This window comes from Lithobates pipiens, unplaced genomic scaffold (genome assembly GCF_037356315.1).
Source record: "Lithobates pipiens isolate NorthernLeopardFrog02 unplaced genomic scaffold, aLitPip1_a1.2 Scaffold_25, whole genome shotgun sequence".
NCBI classification, from domain to species: domain Eukaryota; kingdom Metazoa; phylum Chordata; class Amphibia; order Anura; family Ranidae; genus Lithobates; species Lithobates pipiens.
In genome coordinates, this window is record NW_027507787.1 from 71985598 (window position 1) to 72006112 (window position 20515).

The 20515-nt window shown below is 43.8% G+C and overlaps 2 protein-coding genes across 3 annotated transcripts in view; one reads left to right on the plus strand and one right to left on the minus strand.

Moving 5' to 3' along the window:
* PCBD1 (pterin-4 alpha-carbinolamine dehydratase 1) overlaps window positions 1-4031 on the plus strand; it is a 30327-nt gene extending 26296 nt beyond the window's left edge. Inside the window, exons 3-4 of the mRNA XM_077454583.1 lie at window positions 1469-1549; window positions 3642-4031. Of these exons, the coding sequence (XP_077310709.1) occupies window positions 1469-1549; window positions 3642-3740 (180 nt within the window). The 3' untranslated portion in view covers window positions 3741-4031. The remainder of the gene's footprint in view (window positions 1-1468; window positions 1550-3641) is intronic.
* An 8121-nt stretch (window positions 4032-12152) lies between these two features.
* SGPL1 (sphingosine-1-phosphate lyase 1) overlaps window positions 12153-20515 on the minus strand; it is an 89818-nt gene continuing 81455 nt past the window's right edge. For both annotated transcript variants that reach the window (XM_077454585.1, XM_077454584.1), the window contains exon 14: window positions 12153-20248. In XM_077454585.1, the coding sequence (XP_077310711.1) occupies window positions 20108-20248 (141 nt within the window). In that variant the 3' untranslated portion in view covers window positions 12153-20107. The remainder of the gene's footprint in view (window positions 20249-20515) is intronic.

The window sequence follows — 20515 nt, forward strand, 5'->3', positions numbered from 1 at the left end:
GTGCTCCTCACCTGGTTGCCGGCACACACATTTGACACCATATGAACCAAATAAGTTTATCTTGGTCTCATCAGACCACAGGGCATGGTTCCAGTAATCCATGTCCTTAGTCTGCTTGTCTTCAGCAAACTGTTTGCAGGCTTTCTTGTGCATCATCTTTAGAAGAGGCTTCCTTCTGGGACAACAGCCATGCAGACCAATTTGATGCAGCGTGCGGCATATGGTCTGAGCACTGACAAGCCCACCTCCCCACCCCTTCAACCTCTGCAGCAATGCTGGCAGCACTTATATATCTTTTTCCGAAAAAAAACTAAAAAAACTCTAGATATGATGCTGAGCACGTGCACTCAATTTCTTTGGTTGATCATGGCGAGGCCTATTGTGAGTGGAACCTGTCCTGTTAAACCGCTGTATGGTCTTGGCCACCGTGCTGCAGCTTAGTTTCAGTTGACAATCTTCATATAGCCTAGGCCAATCTTTATATAGAGCAATAATTCTTTTTTTTAGATCTGCAGAGAGTTATTTGCCATGAGGTGCCATGTTGAACTTCTAGTGACCAGTATGAGAGCGTGAGAGTGATAACACACCTGCTCCACATTCATAGCTGAGACCTTGTAACACTAATGAGTCACATGACATTGGGGTGGGAAAATGGCTAATTGGGCCCAATTTGGACATTTTCACTTAGGGGTGTACTCACTTTTGTTGCCAGCGGTCTACACATCAATGGCTGTGTGGAGTTATTTTGAGGGGACAGCAAATTTACACGGTTATAAAAGTTGTACACCCACTACTTACATTGTAGCAAAGTGTCATTTCTTCAGTGTTGTCACAGTGTTGTAAAATATTTACAAAAATGTGAGGGGTGTACTCACTTTTGTGAGATACTGTAGCAATTTGTAACTTGGTCATTGTGAGTTTGTGCAGAGCTTTATGTCTGTGACAAGCTTGCCATTAACAATCACTCTTCATTCACTTCTGGGGCTTAGGTACAAATTGCGATCACTAATCTCCTTATATGATTTAGCACGAGTTTGACCTGTAACTGCGACAAAATCTCCAACTCCTATAACAATTACATTATTTACTAGCTACAAATCAATTAATCACTGGCAGTATGTGATTGTTCTTAAAACAGAAGCCTAGAACAAAAAGCTATGAGTGTATACCCAGCTTTACATCGTAAAAGGAGGAAGTCGCTGACTTCAGTTATGGATATCTTCCAGTAGATTGTGTTAAAGTGGAACTAAACCCTCCTATGCTTTAGAGCCAAGGAAGCTGCCATATTAGCCTCTGGATCTGCAATTACCATGGTGCTGCTTATGAGATCAGCCAAGACACCAGCCATTTGATGTCTTGATATTTAGCTTTGATAAAAGCTCTCTAATTTGGCTGTGGTTTTCATTGTACAGCTTGACTTAATACGTATATATCTGTATGCCCCAATATTCCTTTTATTTCATTGCAGGCCTTTGGATTTATGACCCGGATAGCACTACAGGCGGAAAAATTAGATCACCATCCGGAGTGGTTTAATGTGTATAACAAGGTAAAGCAGTCAACACAAATGCATTTAAAAATATGTTTCACTTCAATGCAAGTTTTCTACATTAACCTCTTGTCATCTGCATAACGCAAGAAAAATGGGGCCTGACTCACACCGGTGAAGGTGCATTTTGCGTTTTTCAATACACACTTTTGATCCATTGAAGTCTATGGGACCAAGAACCAGAAAAAAGTGCACAGATGTGAACTACACCAATAGGAAACCATGTTAAATGGACTGTAGTGTGTTTCTGCAAAACTGAAAATGCACTAAAAAAAATGCAGAGGTGTGAACCAGACCTTAATACCCTATCGTTGCCACACATACACATCCACAGTGGCTTGAGGTTGTATGCTGAGGGCACGCTCCCAGTTCCCACAGCTGTCAGTCATAGCTTCTGATCAGGGACTAGTGGGACAGGTCCCAGATCATGTGACTGCCAATCAGCAGGTGCTGGTGATGGAGGTGGTGAGCAGTGTGAAGGTGAGAGGAGTCTATACTATTAAGTGGCATGAATGAACACTGACAAGGTGAAGTTCTCAGGGAACCCTACTGATAGATTACAGTATCGTTTTTTTCTTTTGGGGGGGGGGGGGGTGAATCTCCTGGTGTAATTGTGACGGGGGGTGTCTCCTGGTGTAGAATGGGGGATTTTCCCCCTCTTCCTTCCCAAAGCACACCCTAGCACATATCCTCTAATCCCCCCACCCCCAAAGATCCCATCATGGCTCCATCCACCCCCTGATCCCATCCTGGGTCCATCTACCACCCCCAATTCCCATCTCGTGTCCATTCACCACCCCCATCCCATTCTGGCTCCTTTCACCCCCCCCCCCCCATTGTGGCAGGTTAAAGGGGGGGGGGGGGTGGGCGCCACACCAATGCACTAGCCTGCTTAAAAGGGGAAAGACTATAAATGAATGCCGCCACCACCACATCAAAGGATGGAGAAGCTGCAATATTTTACATTTTTGTTCTTGGGTTTATACACTTTATTGTATTTCTGTGCATATTTACTCTGTCTAATCTTCATCGTTCAGATAATAAAAAGGTTGCAGGGTACAGCGTTTCGTGATCTCACGCTTTACCCATTTCCTATATGTTCAATTCAAGTACAGCAGCAACTTTACTGCAATTATTACCAGTGATTTAGCAGCAGAAACACCCAATTTTACATCGTAATAAATACATTTTGCTACTTTGTAATGTCCTGTTCTCCCCTATGAGATTTAGCATGCATTGCCCAATCTTTGTTAATGCAACACAAGAGAATTGCCATTGTTTGCTATGTGGCCCGTTCACACCGCCATGTGTCAGGAAAAATACTACCCGTGCTTTTCTTAGTGCATCAACGCTCCTCCCAGACCTCTCCTCACTGAGCTCTGCGGAGTGGAACAACTGCAACTCTCCCTGCCCCCCTTTTTTTCTGACCACTCAGACAAGCTTATGAATTCAGTACTTTAAACAGATATAGATAAACAGGTACAAGTTAAGTAGGGTTTATTTCCTATCTGTGTCACCTGAGGATATTCCCTGCACTGGGTAGTTGAGAAGGGTTTACAAGCACTTTAATCTCAGCTTTATGGAAATGCATATGTGACCTTTGCATTCAGTGAGATCTGCATTGTAACCTTTAGCCCCCAATCACATTGGCGCAATTTGACATGTCACGACTCAGCCTTTCGCCAGCAACAGCACTGTCCCAAAAGGTGCAACGCCGTACTCGATTTCCAAAAGTAGTTTCTGCACTACTTTTGGTGACTTCAGGGGCAAATTCGATAGACATTTGTGCATGAACCTGAACAGATGTCTTTCAAATCACCCCCTGAATTTAGCTGAACTCGCATGATTTCAAACCCGCCTTCAGTGTGAATGAAGGCTAAATTATGACTGTGACCAATAAGCATGTACCTTCTTCTAACAGTCATTTGTCTGCAGTGCTGTAACCAGGATCAGTCAATTACTTGCTGTCTATATAGGAAAGCTATTGCTGATGTAATAGGATACTGCGTAGTATGCTTGCTTCTTTATTAATACATGCAAATGGACAGTACATTTTAGTATATTAATAACATGTCTAATGTTTTGTTTGTAGGTTCATATCACTTTGAGCACGCATGAATGTGGCGGTTTATCAGAAAGAGACATCAATCTGGCCAGCTTTATTGAACAGGTTGCCAATACCCTGTCCTAACAGTAGGTGGCAGCATTGCCATGCATTCAGATGTCCAGATAATAAACTAGTCTGTTTTATTGGTGATGTGAATGATGGGAATGGTCCCAAACCTTCAGCTGCAAGCCTTCCAAGTAATTCAAAGAAAAGAATCAAGAGAGGGAAGAAACTCTGGCGTAGGGCTCGTGTCATTGCTCTAAACCTTTCTTGTACTCGGTTCCTCATTTGTAATAATTTCTTACAGTAGTTAAATGTTAGAATCCATCAATAGTATTAGACTTGTTTTGAATAAATTATGTCCTCTTTGTCCAATGTACTGTGAAAATTGATTTCATTCTGGGATTTGAACCAATGACTACAGTGCTGCAAGGCAGGGGTGCAACCACTAAGCCATTGTACTGCAAAACATTGGCCTAAGGCATAAAATAACCTTCCAGGCATAAGGCTGGCCATACACGGTTCAATTTTTGGCTGGTTTCGAACCATTCCTGGGCAGGCTGAATGTACCACATTGATCAAACAATCGGCAGCCACAGTACAACCAGCCTGCCAGATTCTCTTTTGATTGACCTTTCTCTGGATAGGAGCCAATTAGCCTCCTCGTCATTCGTCCATTGAAGGGAAGACGATATGGATTCATTACTTTTCTACAGAGTGCAATGCAGACACTGTTCCCTTCCAGGCACGCTGTGGCCAATTTACTAAACGGATTGAGAAACGCTCACGCAGTAAAATGTGTGCATTTCACTTCAATTATCCAATCATGTGAAAAGAAAAATCCCTGTTTATTGCATCTGCACACAATTGGATAATTTAAATGAAAATATCTACACAATATTTTGTGTGCATTCTCAAATCCTTTAGTAAATTAGCCCCACAGTCACAGACTGAAAATTTAGGCAGTAGAGTACCGTGCAAAGAGAAAAAGGGAATAGAGAGGTAATCATAATGCATTTGGTTATTGAAAAATGTTTTTTTTTTTTTTATTGAGCTCAATGGCTCAAGCTGACATTTACACACTTAAAGCTGATGACATCTTCTAAACCATGCAGAGCGGACATGACTAAAAAAGGAAAAAAGTGTAATTTTTTTTGCTGTATTAGCACTTCCCATCCCGCCCATAGTCAAATGGCATCTGCAGGGGGGGGGGGGGGAGGGGGGTGGGGTTCGGATCTCCAATCCTGGGTGGGCGTCATATGACTTCTTCCGTTTCCCGCTGGCATAGGGGGCGTGTCAACGAGGAGCCGATGCCCATGCCCGGCAGCCGCGATGTCCACTGGGCACCCGTGACAGAGCTGGAACGTGGATCTGTGTGTGTAAACAGTGGAGAGGAGACAGATTGTGTGTTCCTAGTATATAGGAACACAGATCGGTCTCCTCCCCCCATCAGTCCCTCCCACCCCCCCTCCCCAGTTAGAAAACAGTCAGGGAACACATTTAACCCTTTGATCCCCCCCCCAGTGTTAAATCCTTCCCTGCCTGTGACATATATACAATAATCAGTGGCTTTTTTTTTTTTTTAAAGTGTCTGATCTGTCCGCCGCAATCACAAAAATTGCAGATCACCGACATTACTAGTATAAAAAAAAAAAAAAAAAAAAAAAAAAAAAAAAAACACGGATAAAAGACCAAGTTAGACTTACCGGTAACTTGTTTTCCAGAAGTCTTTCAGGACAGCACCTGAGAGAGATAGCGACTCCACCCTCCTCGTTAGGAAACACCTTCTTCCTCCAGACTTTAAAGGGAGGCGCCTCCCTACCACACATCAGTTGTAGAAGAGAACCTCCGGCCCCGGCTGGAACACATAAACACATACGTTAGTCACAGCGTAGCATAATATAATACCATAGGGCGGGATGCTTGCTGTCCTGAAAGACTTCTGGAAAACAAGTTACCGGTAAGTCTAACTTGGTCTTTCCCAAGGCGTCTTTCAGGACAGCACCTGAGAGGATAACAGAGACTTACCCCTTAGGGCGGGACAACAGCTTGCAGGACCTTTCTGCCAAACGCCTGATCGCTGGCAGAAGTGAGATCCAGTCTATAATGTTTCACAAATGTGTGAAAACTCGACCACGTCGCCGCCTTGCAGATCTGCTCAGGGGTGGCACCAGCTCTCTCTGCCCACGTAGACGCCAGAGCTCTGGTTGAGTGTGCACAAATTCCTGCTGGAGGAGATAACCCTGCCTGGGAATATGCCTCTGAGATAGCTAATTTCAGCCATCTAGCTAAAGTAACTTTAGAAGCCTGAAAACCCCTTTTTTCTTCCTGAGAAGAGTACAAACAGTGAATCTGAACGCCTGAAGGACTCCGTCCTTTCTAAATAACTCAGCAGAGTCCTTCTGACGTCCAAAGTATGGAAAGAAGTCTCCTTATTTCCTTTGGGGTTAACACAAAACGTTGGCAGTACTATGTCCTGTATACGGTTCTGAACTGAAGCTACCTTCGGTAAGAATTTTGCATCTGTTCTAAGAATAACTCTGTCAGGAAAAATGGAAAGATATGGTTCTTTAATTGACAGAGCATTTAGCTCACTGATCCTGCGTGCAGAGACAATGGCAATCAGAAACACGGTTTTTAATGTGAGAAACCTAAGGGAAGCCTCCACAAGAGGCTCAAAAGGCCCTTTTGTTAGAGACTGTAGGACTACCGACAAATCCCATCGAGGAAAAACCTTAACAGGAGCTGGCCTAGATCTTTTAAGAGCTCTAAAGAACCTGATCACCAGCGGATCTGAGGCCACAGATTTTTCTAAGAACACCGTCAGGGCTGCTACCTGCACCTTCAGGGTACTAACTGCCAGTCCCTTGTCTGCACCATCTTGTAAAAACTCCAAGATGGAGACAAGGCTCCCTGGCACCTGGGCGGCTGACAAACACCAAGTTTTATAACGCTTCCAGACCTTAGAATAAATGGCCCTCGTAACCCTTTTCCTACTTGCTAAAAGGGTCGAGATCAAACGGTTGGAAAACCCCTTGCTCCTAAGGAGCTGCCTTTCAGAAACCAGGCCGTGAGAGCCAGGCTGGCCACTCCTGGATGGTTCACTGGGCCCTTCAACAACAGATCGTGTCTGAGGGGCAGACGCCAACAAGGCTTGATTGCCAGGCCTAGAACTGTCGAAAACCAAGCCCTTTTTGGCCAAAAGGGCGTGATTAGAATAACTGGTACCTTCTCCCTCTGAATTTTTCTTAAAATTAACGGGATTAACTGAAATGGGGGGAAAGCATAGCAAAGACGAAATTCCCATGGATAAGCTAGCGCATCTGTGCCCAGCGAGCCATCGCGACTGTCCAGGGAAAAGAACTGGGGAACCTGGGCGTTCACCCTTGAGGCGAACAGGTCTACTTCTGGTAAACCCCATTTTCCGGCAATCATTGTGAATACCTCCGGGTTTAGAGACCATTCTGCTTCCCGAATAGCGTTTCTGCTTAGGAAGTCCGCTACCCTGTTTAGATCCCCTTTTAGGTGGACTGCTGATAGGGATAACAAATGTTTTTCCGCCCACCGAAGAATCTCCATGGCCAGTACCTGAAGCGACCTGCTTCTTGTACCCCCCTGTCTGTTTAAATAAGCCACTGCCGTGGCATTGTCTGTTAGGACCTGGACGTGATGGGACTGAAGTTCCTGAACAAACAACTCCAGAGCTAAGGCAATCGCCTTGAGTTCCCTCCAGTTTGAGGACCTTATTGTCTCCTCTTTGGCCCAGGACCCCTGAGTGAAACGTGTTCCTAGATGGGCTCCCCACCCCCAGGAACTGGCGTCGGTTGTTAGTCTTTTCCCGACTGGAAAAGCCCAGACTAACCCTTCCGATAAGACCTCCTGTCTTTTCCACCACCATAGGGACCTTTTTACCTGGGTTGACATTCTCACCTCTGCCTCTAGGGATGCCACTGTGTGATCCCAAGATTTTAGAAGGAAAGCCTGCAGACACCTGAAATGCATTCTTGCCCACTGGACTGCTGGCATTGCTGAAGTCAGAACTCCCAAAGCTGACATAACCTGTCTTACTGTCAGATTTTGGCTGGTCTGTAATAAAGACACTGCACCGGAAATCCTGTCCTTTTTGTCTAAGGGAAGGAAGATTTTTTGCTCCACCGAATTTATTAGAAACCCTAAAAACCGAATCTCCTGAGATGGGTTTAGGGACGACTTTTGGAGGTTCAAAATCCAACCCAACGCCTCCAGATGGCTGCGAGCTTTGCCTAGATTGGTCTGCAATTCCTCGCTGGATGGGGCGAAAAACAGCAGATCGTCTAAATAAGGAATAACTACGATTCCCTGAAGACGCAGTGGCGCTAAAGCTTCTGCCATTATTTTGGTAAAAATTCGGGGAGATGATGACAGGCCGAAGGGTAGGGCCCTGAACTGGAGATGATGAACCATACCCCCCAACCTCACCGCCAGCCTGAGAAACTTCTGAGACTGGGGAGAGATCGGAACATGTAGGTATGCGTCTTTTAAATCTACTGACGCCATAAAACATCCTGGCGTCAACAGGTTTCTGACCGAAAAAATTGAGTCCATTTTGAACTTCCTGTACCTTATGGACTCGTTTAAAGGTTTTAGGTTGAGAATCAACCGAAACTTCCCTGTCGGTTTCTTTACTAGGAAAACATGGGACTAAAACCCCTCCTGCTGTTCTTGCAGGGGTACCTGTACTACTACGCCCTGTTGCATCAGTTCCTCTAGAGAGGACTTCATGGCCAGGGCCCTTACTGGATCCCGCGGGGTGTTGGTAATCAGGAACCTTTTTGAGGGGTCGTTGACAAACTCGAGTGAGTAACCCTGCGCGAGAGTGGTCAGGATAAACTGATTTGAAGTTATCCCTGACCACTGCGGAAGAAATTCTTGTAGTCTTCCGCCCACCCGCAGAGACGAGTCATTGCGATTTTTCGGCCTGTGTAGGAGGACGGAAGAGAATTCCGCCTCTACCCTTCGGCTTCGGGGCGGACCAACTTTTCCTTCTCCCTTGCAACTTGCTGTCCTGATCCTGAGTTTTTTGAGGTCGAAAAAGACGCTTTGGTACCTGCTTTTTCTTTTTGACCGGAAAGGATCTCTTTTTATCGGCTGTCCTGTCAAGAATATTATCGAGGTCAGAGCCGAAGAGCAAGTCTCCTGAAAAGGGTAACCCACACAGCTTATTCTTTGAAGCCGAGTCACCCGGCCAGGTTTTAAGCCATAAGGCTCTTCTTGCAGCATTAGTTAGAGCTGCTGACCTGGCCGATATCTTAATTGCCTCAGCTGAGGCATCTGCAACATAGGCCACTGCCGTAATCAGGGTAGGAAAAGAATCTAAGATTTCCTGTTTAGGGGAATCTGCAGCTATATGTGACTTTAACTGGTTAATCCAGTATTCTAAATTTCTGGCTACACACGTTGTGGCCATTGCTGGTTTTAAATTGCTCATAACTGATTGCCATGATCTCTTGAGCAAAAGATCCATGCGTTTGTCCATCGGATCTTTCAAAACTCCCATATCCTCAAAGGACAGATCTGTGGACCTTGAAACCTGGGAAAAGGCGGCATCCAGTCTGGGCACCTTGTTCCATACTGCTGCAGGGTCCTCCTCGAAAGGAAAACGCCTTTTGTGGGCTTTGGAGAAAAAGGGCTTTTTCTCTGGATCCTGCCATTCTTTCCTAATGGCCTCAGAGATGACCGGATGAACTGGGAATGTTCGGCCCTTAGGCTCATCCAACCCAGCATACATGCGGTCATGGAGTGATAATTCCTTTTTCTCCTCACTTAAACCAAGCGTAGCATGAATGGCTTTAAGGAGCCCATCGACCTCTTCAAGGGACAGTTTGAATTTAGAGGGGGCTACCTCAGAATCCTCCAACTCCTCTTCCGAATCTTTAACGGAAAGAGCAGTGGACTGCTTTTCCCTATCTGAAGGGTCTTCAGGCAGAGATTCTAACACCGGGATTGAGAGAGACCCCTGGGAAGACTCTGAAGTGGAAGGCTGACTAGCAGCCGGGTTTGCTAGTGAGTCACGAAAATTCTGGATCGTGGCGTACAGCTCCTTCTTTACAGAGGCCACCAGATCCTCACATACAGAGGCAGATTCCTCTTTAACTAAAGAAGTAATGCAGGGACTGCATAAGGTTTTCTTCCAATTTTCTCCCCGCTTGGCCCTGCAAGAAGGACATCTTTTCTTTGGGTCAGAGCTCTTAGCCTATGAAGAAAAAGACAAAAAAGGGAAAAAAACCAGGGAACCCTTAGTGAGACCCAGTCTCAGCTTTGATAGGGATCACCACACAGGTGCACTGAGAAGAAACCAGTCAGCTTCTAGTGCCCAGACAGGCCCCTTGCCACCAGGGGGGAAAAAAGAAAGGAGAGAGCGAGACCAAACGCCAGGAAATAGAAAAAGAAAGGCAGACTTTAACTGCTGCCTCTTACCTGGGCTTTGCTGGTGCCTGTGCCTGTCCCCACCGCTGCAGACGCTGAATCTTCCATAATCAGCTGTGCAGAGATCCACTTGTGGCTAAACGCCGCCTCCGGAGTCACGCCGTGCAGCTGCACCGGACCGGAAGCGGAAATAGGCACCAGCACCTGTCCTCCCTCCTCCCCCCTGCGTCCACGCCGGAAACGACGTTTCAGCTGACCCGATGACCCGCTCTGTCACTTCCGGCGCGACCGCCGAAAACAAACATGGCGGCGGCACACGCGCGCCGCCGCGCCTACGAACGTGCGGGCCACCGAGTCTTCGGCTCTCTCCAAGCACAAGAGGGGAAGAGGAGCCCGCTTGCTACCGCTGACGAGGCGTGGGTAGGTCGGGAGGACAGCGGGTCTCTAAAGGAGGAAAAAAAGGGAAAGAAGCCTAGTCCCTCAGGAACACCTAAGAGAAACAGACTCCTTCCCAAAAGGTGTTCCCTCCGGGCCGGAGGAAACACAAAAACTGATGTGTGGTAGGGAGGCGCCTCCCTTTAAAGTCTGGAGGAAGAAGGTGTTTCCTAACGAGGAGGGTGGAGTCGCTATCTCTCTCAGGTGCTGTCCTGAAAGACGCCTTGGGAAAAATGCCATAAATCAATGCCCAATTTTGTAGGCGCTATAACTTTTGCACAAACCAATCAATATACACTTTTTTTTTTTTTAAATAAATCGCAATATGTAGAATACATATCGGCCTAAAGTAAAGAAATTTTTATTTATTTTTAATTGGGAATATAGCAAAAAAAAAAAAAAAAAAAAAAAAAAAAAAAAAAAAAAAAAAAAAAAAAAAAAAATCGCAGAGGTGATCAAATGGCATCAAAATAAAGCTCTATTTGTGGGGAAAAAAAATTAAATAAAAAACTTAATGGGTACAGTGTTGCATGAGCGCGCAATGGTCATTCAAAATGTTACAGCGTTGAAAATTGGCCTGGGCAGGAAGAGGGTGAAAGTGCCCTGTATGGAAGTGGTTAAAGGAATTTACACAAAACCATTATACATTCCAAGTCCAACGGAGCCCTTATAAATTACTTACCCTGGTTTGCCCTACCACGAAAGTAAGACCTGGTGTGATTTTCAGGGATGGCTGCAATATAAGCCCTACCCCGAAAAATAAGCCCTAGTTGAAGTCCTTTTAAAAACAAGTAATGTTTTTTAAAAAGGATTATATAAATGTGCAGTATGTCTCCTTGTCTAACTTTATTGTGTAAAATACCTTATTTACAACGCCGCTGGGTGCTCACGTGACCCGCCGAAGATCTCCTCTCCCCTGGGCTTACGCCAGCAGCCCTTCCCTCTGCAGCGCTTGGAGCGGGACTGACGTCCGTGGGGAACTCGGGCCCCTCCCTTGGCAGTGCTTGGAGCGGGAAGAAGAGCTCCGGCGGGTCATGTGAGCACCCAGTCGCATTGTATATACGGTATTTTCCACACACTGCACATTATATAATATTTTTACAGCAAAGATTACATACAGTAATTTGACAAGGAATTTTAACCAAGGTCTTGAGATTACAGAACTTCATAATGCTGATGGGGGAGAGAAGTCAGGAGACGCGTGAACTTTAAAAAAAAAAAAAAAGATTTTTCAGAACATAGAGAGGGGTAAATCACACAGCACAAGCACTGTGCTGTCTATCATGCTTTAAAGGATCATGATTTATTTTTTCCTAGAAGATGACGACATGTCTGTATTTTAATAAATGTAGATTATTGTACATAGCGTAAATAAGACATCCCCTGAAAATAAGCCCTAGTGTGTTTTTTGTAGACAAAATGATTATAAGACTCGGTCTTATTTTCGGGGAAACACGGTATAATGCTACCAGGCTGCGTATAGAGTATTAAAAGTATTAAAGTACCCTGGCAGCACGTTGGACAGATGAACGGCAGCTCGCTCACACAAAGCATCGGTTTGGCTTTCCAGTGATCCAACACCACCCCCCCCCCCCGGGAAAATCTACTTTCCCTATATGAAAATCATCCATTTAACAAAGAAAAAACAAGACACAATTATAAAGTAGTAATTTGAGTCTTTATTCCAGGATCACATTACAATACAATTATCAGCCACCTACAAGGTGATACAAGGCACTTTATTTAGTTCAGGTGTAAGTAGTTTTGCTGACTCCATAATATACATGGTCTATTGCAAGAATGGGACTATACATGACTTGTGACTACTTAACAGTACAAGTATGTGGACAGTTATGTTTATTTGTGCTGCAAAAAGAAGAAGAATCCCTGAAATGGCACTTTCTAAAAAGAAAAGAAAATCCCTTACATTGGCTATAAACATTCATTACAATGTCTGTTTGCCGTTTTAGCTCAGGAACAATATACACCTACAATAAATGCATACTGGAATTCAGTTGCAATTGTAATAAATCAATATAAAGGGGAAAAAACATACATTGGGGTTCTTTACAAAAACTGAAGAGTGCAAAATCTGGTGCAGATGTGCATAGAAACCAATCCGCTTCCAGGTTATATTGCCAAAGCTTAAAGCGGAAGTAAACCCATCCATAAAACAGTTTCATTTCCGGGGCATGCCGGAAATGTAACACTCCCATTGGTTGTGATCTCAATCAAACTGTTAAACCGTCCAATGGCTGATGTCATGACTGATCACATGTGCAGCATCATGGTAGTTTTATATTAAACAGAGGCAACGATGGCAGCTTCCTTGGCTGAAAACGATAGGGGAGTTTACTACCACTTTAATAGAACAAGCTGAAGTAAGGCTGGCCATACACGGTGCACAGGTTGCAGGAAAAATTCACACCATTCCCCCGGTGCTGACGGGGGTAATCAGCAATAGTCTTCTCCTGGCGCAGGGGGTGTCCCCGCCCAGGGAAGACAATGATCATCGATAGGAGCTGCTAGCGATAATCACAAGAGAATCTGGTAGGCTGGTTATGCCCAATGAACTTGGTACATTCAGCCTGCCCCCATAACGATTCAAAATCTTTGCCCGTTCCTGCTGAACCAGCCTAGATTCAAACTGTGTCTGGCCGGCCTTAGAAGCCGATTGGCTACCATGCACAGCTGCACCAGATTCTGAGTGCTCCAGTTTTAGGAACCCCATAGAATGGATGAAACAAACAGGTTTGCAGTACAAAATGCCTCTTCTAGCCAGCATAACCTTAGTGGAAGTTTTTCCACAATAATACATCAAATTGCTGGCCACAGCTCTTAGTTAAGGTGGTGGGTAAATATACATGGACAAAACACATATTGATGGCAGCTGTCCCATCTGAGACTAACTACACAGCCAGTATTCAATCATGGAGGATAAGACCCTCCAAAGAATTTCCATCCATATAGCAGTTTTAAAGTGATATTAACCGTTTGGCATTTCTTTTTTTAAAGAACATGATATACTAACTGCTCTGTTCCTCCTCATGTCCCCTGCCAGTGCTCCCGGCCCCAACCTCCTGCCAAGTGCCATGTGTCCAGTCACACATCGAGCGCAGCTCAGCCACACCCCCAGATCTCTCCTCATTGGCTCAGTGCCACAGTATCGAGAGCCAAGGCTCTCGTGCACATCGCTGGATCATGATGGGGTGCAGGTAAGTATTGGGGGAGCTACACACAGGTTTTTACATTGAGATTTAAGCATAAGGCAGGTGATCACTGCAGTCAAAAAAGAGGAATGTTGAATGCTTAACTATTTTCAACCTGTCTGTCGTAACTTGCAGTTGCTTCACTCCATACGAACGGTTGTATGAAGGTGCTAACATTTTTAAGAATGATGCGTATCGTTGCTAAAAGCATTATCTACTAAGAGCCAAACTACGGCCACAGCAATGATCTTTTTTCCTTTTGGATAGTGTGGGGAAAGGTTAGAACCTTTGTTGGCTTTTTATTGCTGTGTCCCCACTGGGGAGATTTCTCCTCACTTCTCTGTCTACATACAGGAAGGGATTACCATTACCTCTCAAACGGCAAAGGATTCCTGTTCCCTACCCTGCCCTCTCTGTATCCCTTTAGGAGAGATTTCCCCAACTTCCCAGAACAGAAAGGCCCAAGCCATCCAAAATAAAAACACTTTGGCTGTAGCTGGGAATTCAGTTATTTCTAACAATCTCAAAAGACATACAGTCATAAAAGGTAAGTTTGTTGAATATTCACAGTGACCGGATAAAAAATTATTAGTCCATCATAAAATAAAAACCTATTTAAAAAAAAAAAGAAGAAAAAAAGTTGGAAAATAAAACAGGACATGTTAAAACGCTGACCATCGCATAGAAGGATATTAAGTGCACTTGTTAACACCTACTGATGTTTTTCAATGCATGCCTGTATCGAATTCTGATAAACTATTTATAAATTACCAGTGCCTAGAATATGTGAGCGTTGATGGTACTTTCCAGCAGGCAGGAGTAAATGCTTTTATTTTTATTAGTGGTTATTATGGCTTCATAATGGACACTATAGTAATCCATTTTAAAGATTAGCATGCATTTGTAGGGAGTTTTATTCTCTACACAAAAATGTGGGTTCATTGGAAGACACAGCTCTGCTTCAGATAACCACCAGGTGGCGATATACCACAGCTGGTGACTGTCTAAAGCAGAGCTGTCCAATGAACGAAAAAGAGTAAGGCCCCTTACACGCGGTGGGACCGATCGGGTCTGCCTGCCAGTTTTTTAGGCGAACCATCTATTGCCCTCTGTGGAGCAGTGAGCGTCAACGGACATGTGACCACTGAGATTCGATCCTGTCCGCTAAAAACAGATGGATGGAGGATCCATTTGCCATCCGTCTGGTAGATTGGATCAGAGGACAGTCGGGTGTAAATGGACAGGCGGTCCATTTACTTTCATCTGCCCATACAGAAAAGCGGGCCGTGTCCGCTCTGCATAAGTGGAGAGGACATGGACCGGTCATCTCAGGCAGATCTGCTGGCAGAGAGTGCCAGTGTGAAAGGGGCCATATTGTGGATTTCTTTCTTGGAATACGAACGTTCTAACTAATCAAAAATACATACGGGATCAGTCCATCTGAATACCCCAAAGTGGTACTGCAGCTCAGCACGTTCTAGCTGAGGGTCAAACACAAGTTTGATGTCACGTCCTGAGTGATTACAAGTATTGCTGGATTAGCTTTCACCTCGGCTGATCTAAGCCAGCATACGGAGCCATCTGAGGAAAGCGGAGAAAACAGACATTTAAAACTGGAAGGGGTCTCTATTCTTTTACAGAAAGTAAAAAAACACCTTGGGGGTCATGCACAACAGAACATTCCTTCCCACAAAAGTAAACAAACTGGCAAATTTTGGTGCCCAGGAGACCTTGGTGCCGCATAAATTGGTGGATGTGGACAGATTCAAGTCCCAAACAGTCTGCATTCACGGACTCAAGTCTGTGTCACTTTATGCAAGTAGTGGTACACACCTGTGTACAACCACCTACAATCATTTACAGGCGGCTGTATGCAGCACCTGGGGCTCCTAGGCACCAAATAATGCCTGTTTATACTGGAAGGAGGAATGTGCCCGCACTTCTGTAAGCGTCCAGTGATACAAGTAGGTACAAAAAAAAAAAAATAGGCAATAGTCTAAACTTCACTAATAACTAGGTACAAAATGCCCATTTCAGTGGTAGTTTTTTTCAGTGTACATGAGATCAAATAAAGTTTAAAGCAGGGGTGCCTGAAACTGGTCACCTGAAGGATAACTGAATTAAAGTGACACATTTTGTTACATTATCATGTGACGTGTGTGTACTGCATTAGGACCGGGCATATCTCATGAAGCAGAAATTTTAATTTAGAACGGGACGGCCTGAAGCATCTTCCGCCTTAAGCTGGCCATACACAGAGGAAAAATCAACAGAGAAGATCAATGGATTATGTTATTATGCACTGCCAGCTATTGTGTTCAAGCAACTTCAGCTCCCACAGCTGCCTGAATACCCAAACAGCGAATGCATCCGATTGTATGCAGCCACTGCTCAGCCGATAATTTTCCACTTGGTTACTTTGATTACTCATTTGAGTTTTGTTGAACCAAGTGGTGCTGACCAGGAGACCCACAGCTCAAATTCTGACCAATTCAGCAGCAATTGTTCAAAATCAGACCAGTTGAGCCACCAGAAAGTGGCTCTCAGCTCCATACTGCTGCCAGATCCCAGAGTACGGCTGGATACAGGGAGGTGAGGTCAGCCATGTGCTGTGTATTCATCTCTCTGTGTATGCTGGAGGAAGATAGATGTAAGGAAATCAAAGCCACTTCCTTCTTTATCAATGAAAAGAACCCCCACAAGCCAGATTTTGAGGTATGTGCTGAGCAATTGCCCTAATCCTGTACATTGGTTATATGTAAAAACAATATATTGTCTATGTGCAACTGCAGTTATTTAGATGAAATGATAAAGAAAGCAGGATTGACTGACAAGTCCAACCTGCAGTGTGGGAATAGACTACAGACCAGCTGGTAATAGTCATGTTTCAGGCACTGGGGGAGGACTTGGATACAGAGCTTAGACCAGGATGTGATAACAAATGAATAGCAGGCAAGATAAACAATGTCATAAATCTCTTTCTAAAGTAGCCATATGCTTGAAGTGGAGATACAACTTACCTGCACTGGATAAGCTGAAATGTGGCCATTTTATGGAATGTTACCTTACATTCATCAAACTGTATAGGAAACAAAGTGATGTTTGTTTAGAGGCTGAAGCTTCATTAATTGTTCCCATCCAGGCAGAAGCTAACTGGAAGATAATTACAGGTCAGTGTGGTGTTCTATGCATTGTGGGTAAGTGTCAGAGGGCTGGTTCTCAGCCATCTTTCTGGGCATTTTCAGTAAGCTTCATGCACTCTCTATTGTATTGTTCCCTGTTGCAGCATCATTTTTCCTACCTCACAGAGAACGCCATAGGAGTGCCCCTCCATTGGTTGCAGCAGGAAGTTTGATGCCACGTACACAATCATAATTATGGTCGGAAAAAGGTCTGATGGTTTTCCAGACGGAATTCCGCTCAAGCTGTCTTGCATACACGCGGTCACACCAAATTCCGACTGCCAAGAACGCGGTGACGTACAACACGTATGACGGGACTAGAAAAAGGAAGTTCAATACCCAGTAGTCAATAGATCCATCTCGTAGTTGAGTGTGTGCATGTGTGAGTTTTTGCGCGTCAGAATTGCATACACACGATTGGAATTTCCAATAGAAAGTTTTTCCATCGGGACAATTGAGAAGATGATCTCACATTTTTGCTGGCAGGAATTCGGCCAGTTAAATTCCGATGGAGCCTACACACGGTCACATTTTCCGATGAAAAGCTCTAATCAGTCTTTGGCTGGCCGAAATGCCAATCGTGTATACGTGGCATGAGACTCCATAATGAGGTGGGTAGGAACCATGCGAGAATATTCCTCTATAGACATCCCTGTATACAAGAATCTTGTCAATGACTCAAAGCACCATCATCCACTCATTTCACAACCTCTTACTTTGGTGGACTGGTAAGATATCACCAGCATTTAAAAACTTGATAAGAATTATAGTTACCTGAACATAGAGATGTTATCACCATTATGACTTTATCCTTGGAATAAAAGCCAATACAGCTAGAAATACTGAACACAAAATTACTTCCTATCAATAACCTGATTATTGGCAGAAATAAAAGGTTACACATATTTGGCTTCCCCTAATACTGGAACATGTTAATTATTAACAAACAAATGCAAGAACCTGATTAAAATCTGATGAGAAATTATAATAAACATGGCTTTAATTATCATTGCTTTACAAGGCAAGAAGATCAAAACACTTAAAAGTGTCAATAAAACCACATCATTAAAACCGATCAATAAATGGTGCGTTACAAGCTGTACACACTCACTCACTATGGGATTCATTTTCTGTCAAAAACGTGAGAGAACAGCAAACCAATCTCCATCCTCTGTCCATGTCCCCAATTCAGCTGAGGATTTTGCAGAGCAGTGTTGGCAGCTCTGCACATGCTCAGCTTTAAGCGAGTTTCTATGCTGAGCATTACCTCCCCATCACATCTGAGCAGCCCGTGTCTATAGAGTCACATGTGGCGGCGTATATACACTGTGGTAAATGACAGCCCACTCCCTCCCTCCCCGCCCACTAACCAGCTAGACACAATGGGCCCGAAATATTACATTTAGATTGATGGAAGCTTCACCTCCCTCTTATTCTGAGACACAGGCTGAAGGAGCCTGTGACTGGCAGAAATACGCCCACACACCATGTTATTGCTTTTGATTTGATTCCAAATATATAATTTGTGTGACAATTTAAAACAGTTTATTGAGATTATTACTTTTTACTCTGTATTCCAAAGGCTGTTTTTTTTTTTTTTTGAACATGTGACCAGCAGCAGAGGACTAGAAGCTCCTCCTGCTTGTGTTTCCCTGCAGACAGGCTGGGAAAGATCTGGGTCACGTGACCTCTGTATATCGTTTAGGAAAAAAGTACTTGGATTTTTTTATTAAAATAATTACAGTGCCATCATCCACATACAGAAATAGAAGAGACAAATGCAAGTTAAACAGTGTGCGTTCAGCATCACTTTGACAACCATTGTCAGCTCCAAACACCTTTGTATTTTTATGAAGGAGGAGTCGTGCCAAACACACCAATTGTCATGGCACTGGCTTTATCAGTCAGCTGATGGACAGACATGCTGGTATCCAGACATGGAATTGTCATTCATTGCAGTCAAGGGAAGGTCGACTGATAGCCAAAGGCAGTCGTCAAAGTCAGCCCAGAACTATGGCTGTGAATACCTCCTCATGAGAAGGGTCTTGGGCAAATGTCAGCATTGTATCCGACAATGGAAACGTTTTCAGCAGCATGTGTGAGTGTGAGCTCTGTGGCCCTTTCACAGCAGATACTCCTTCCTTGTACAGATAGGAAACCCATAACTTTATTTTCAGCTGATTCAGCAGAAACAGACACAATCTGAGCCGTCTATAACCAACTAAGGGAGCTGACGTAGAATCGTTTTCAGCTTGTATTTTTCCCCAGCACACTTGGCATACTGGGAATTCAACATTTGTTAGATTTTAAGCGCCAGCTTTCTTAAATTAGATCTAAAGCTTAACTGAATGACATTTATATTACTATATCCCTCTTTATAATGAAAAATTGTGTTTTATTTTAGAAAATACGGTTTTCTTCTTTTGTCATCATTTTTGCATCTCATAGCCGACTCTTCTCCAGACACTTTCAGACACTTCTTGCTCACATGCAAAAGCCCTAAGGGTTGGCTACACAATGGCAGGCCATGCCTGTGCAACACGTGTCAGCATAGTCACATATAGTCCCGTGTGGAAGCACATGTAATGGGGCAAAAATGCTGAAGAGCATTGAGATACAGAAGGAGAGCATTGTTACCCTATGACAGGAAGTGCCCCAACAAGAAACCTAATGGCAGGATTACCAGGTATTATTCTAATGGAAGCTGAAGATGTAAAAAGATTAGAACCAACTTTTTAAATTACACCAACATGGTAAAGCTTTCATGAAATTTGAATGAATGGGATTAGATCTACTTTGCCTGTCATCACCCTAAATGTTAATTCAGGAAGACAAAATGGAAATGTAAACAAAACTCAAATAGCCTATAACACGTATAACAGGGTGGTTTGTCTACAAGAACAATGACAAAACAGAAGCATGACAGATCTGTACACGGTAAAAGAGAAAAGATGCACTCATACAAGAATAAAATGTGCAATAAAGATTTTCTACAGTTATTACATAGCACTTAGTCACTAAATAAATTACGCATGTTTACCCTGAATTAGGAAAAACAAAAAATAGGGAACAAGTAGTACCTTGCATACAAAAATGATCATCAAAAAATACCTGTTCCTTAAAAGGCTACAAAAGTAAATTTAATAAAAAGCAGTCTATGTGCCATCCTGCTGTGTTGGCTCTGTGGAACCGTTTTGTAGAGTACCGCCTACAGTACTGGTTATTGGTGTCCAGGTGAACCGTTTTTCTGCTTGGCACTGGAAGGCATTTCAGTGAGATACAGGCAGTCCAGGAAGGCTCTGGAAATCTCCGTTACCATAGACCTGTCGGGTATTGTTTGTGCCATCCCATATATGGCACCCTGTAAACAAAAAACACAAGCAAATATTACAGAAAACTCAGGTGCACATTCATAGGCGCAATTTACAACTAAATGCCTTAACCCTAAAATGGCTTACTTCGGAAAATGAAAACAAGATCTCAACTATGTAATACTGTAATCACCATGAGATCATTGTTAAAGAATGTGCGTTTAGTTGTGCGGTTATTCATTCAAATGGTACTTAAAATGCAGCTGTCAATTTGTAAGAGAGAACACAACGCCAAGAAAAGGGAAGGAAGGCACAGG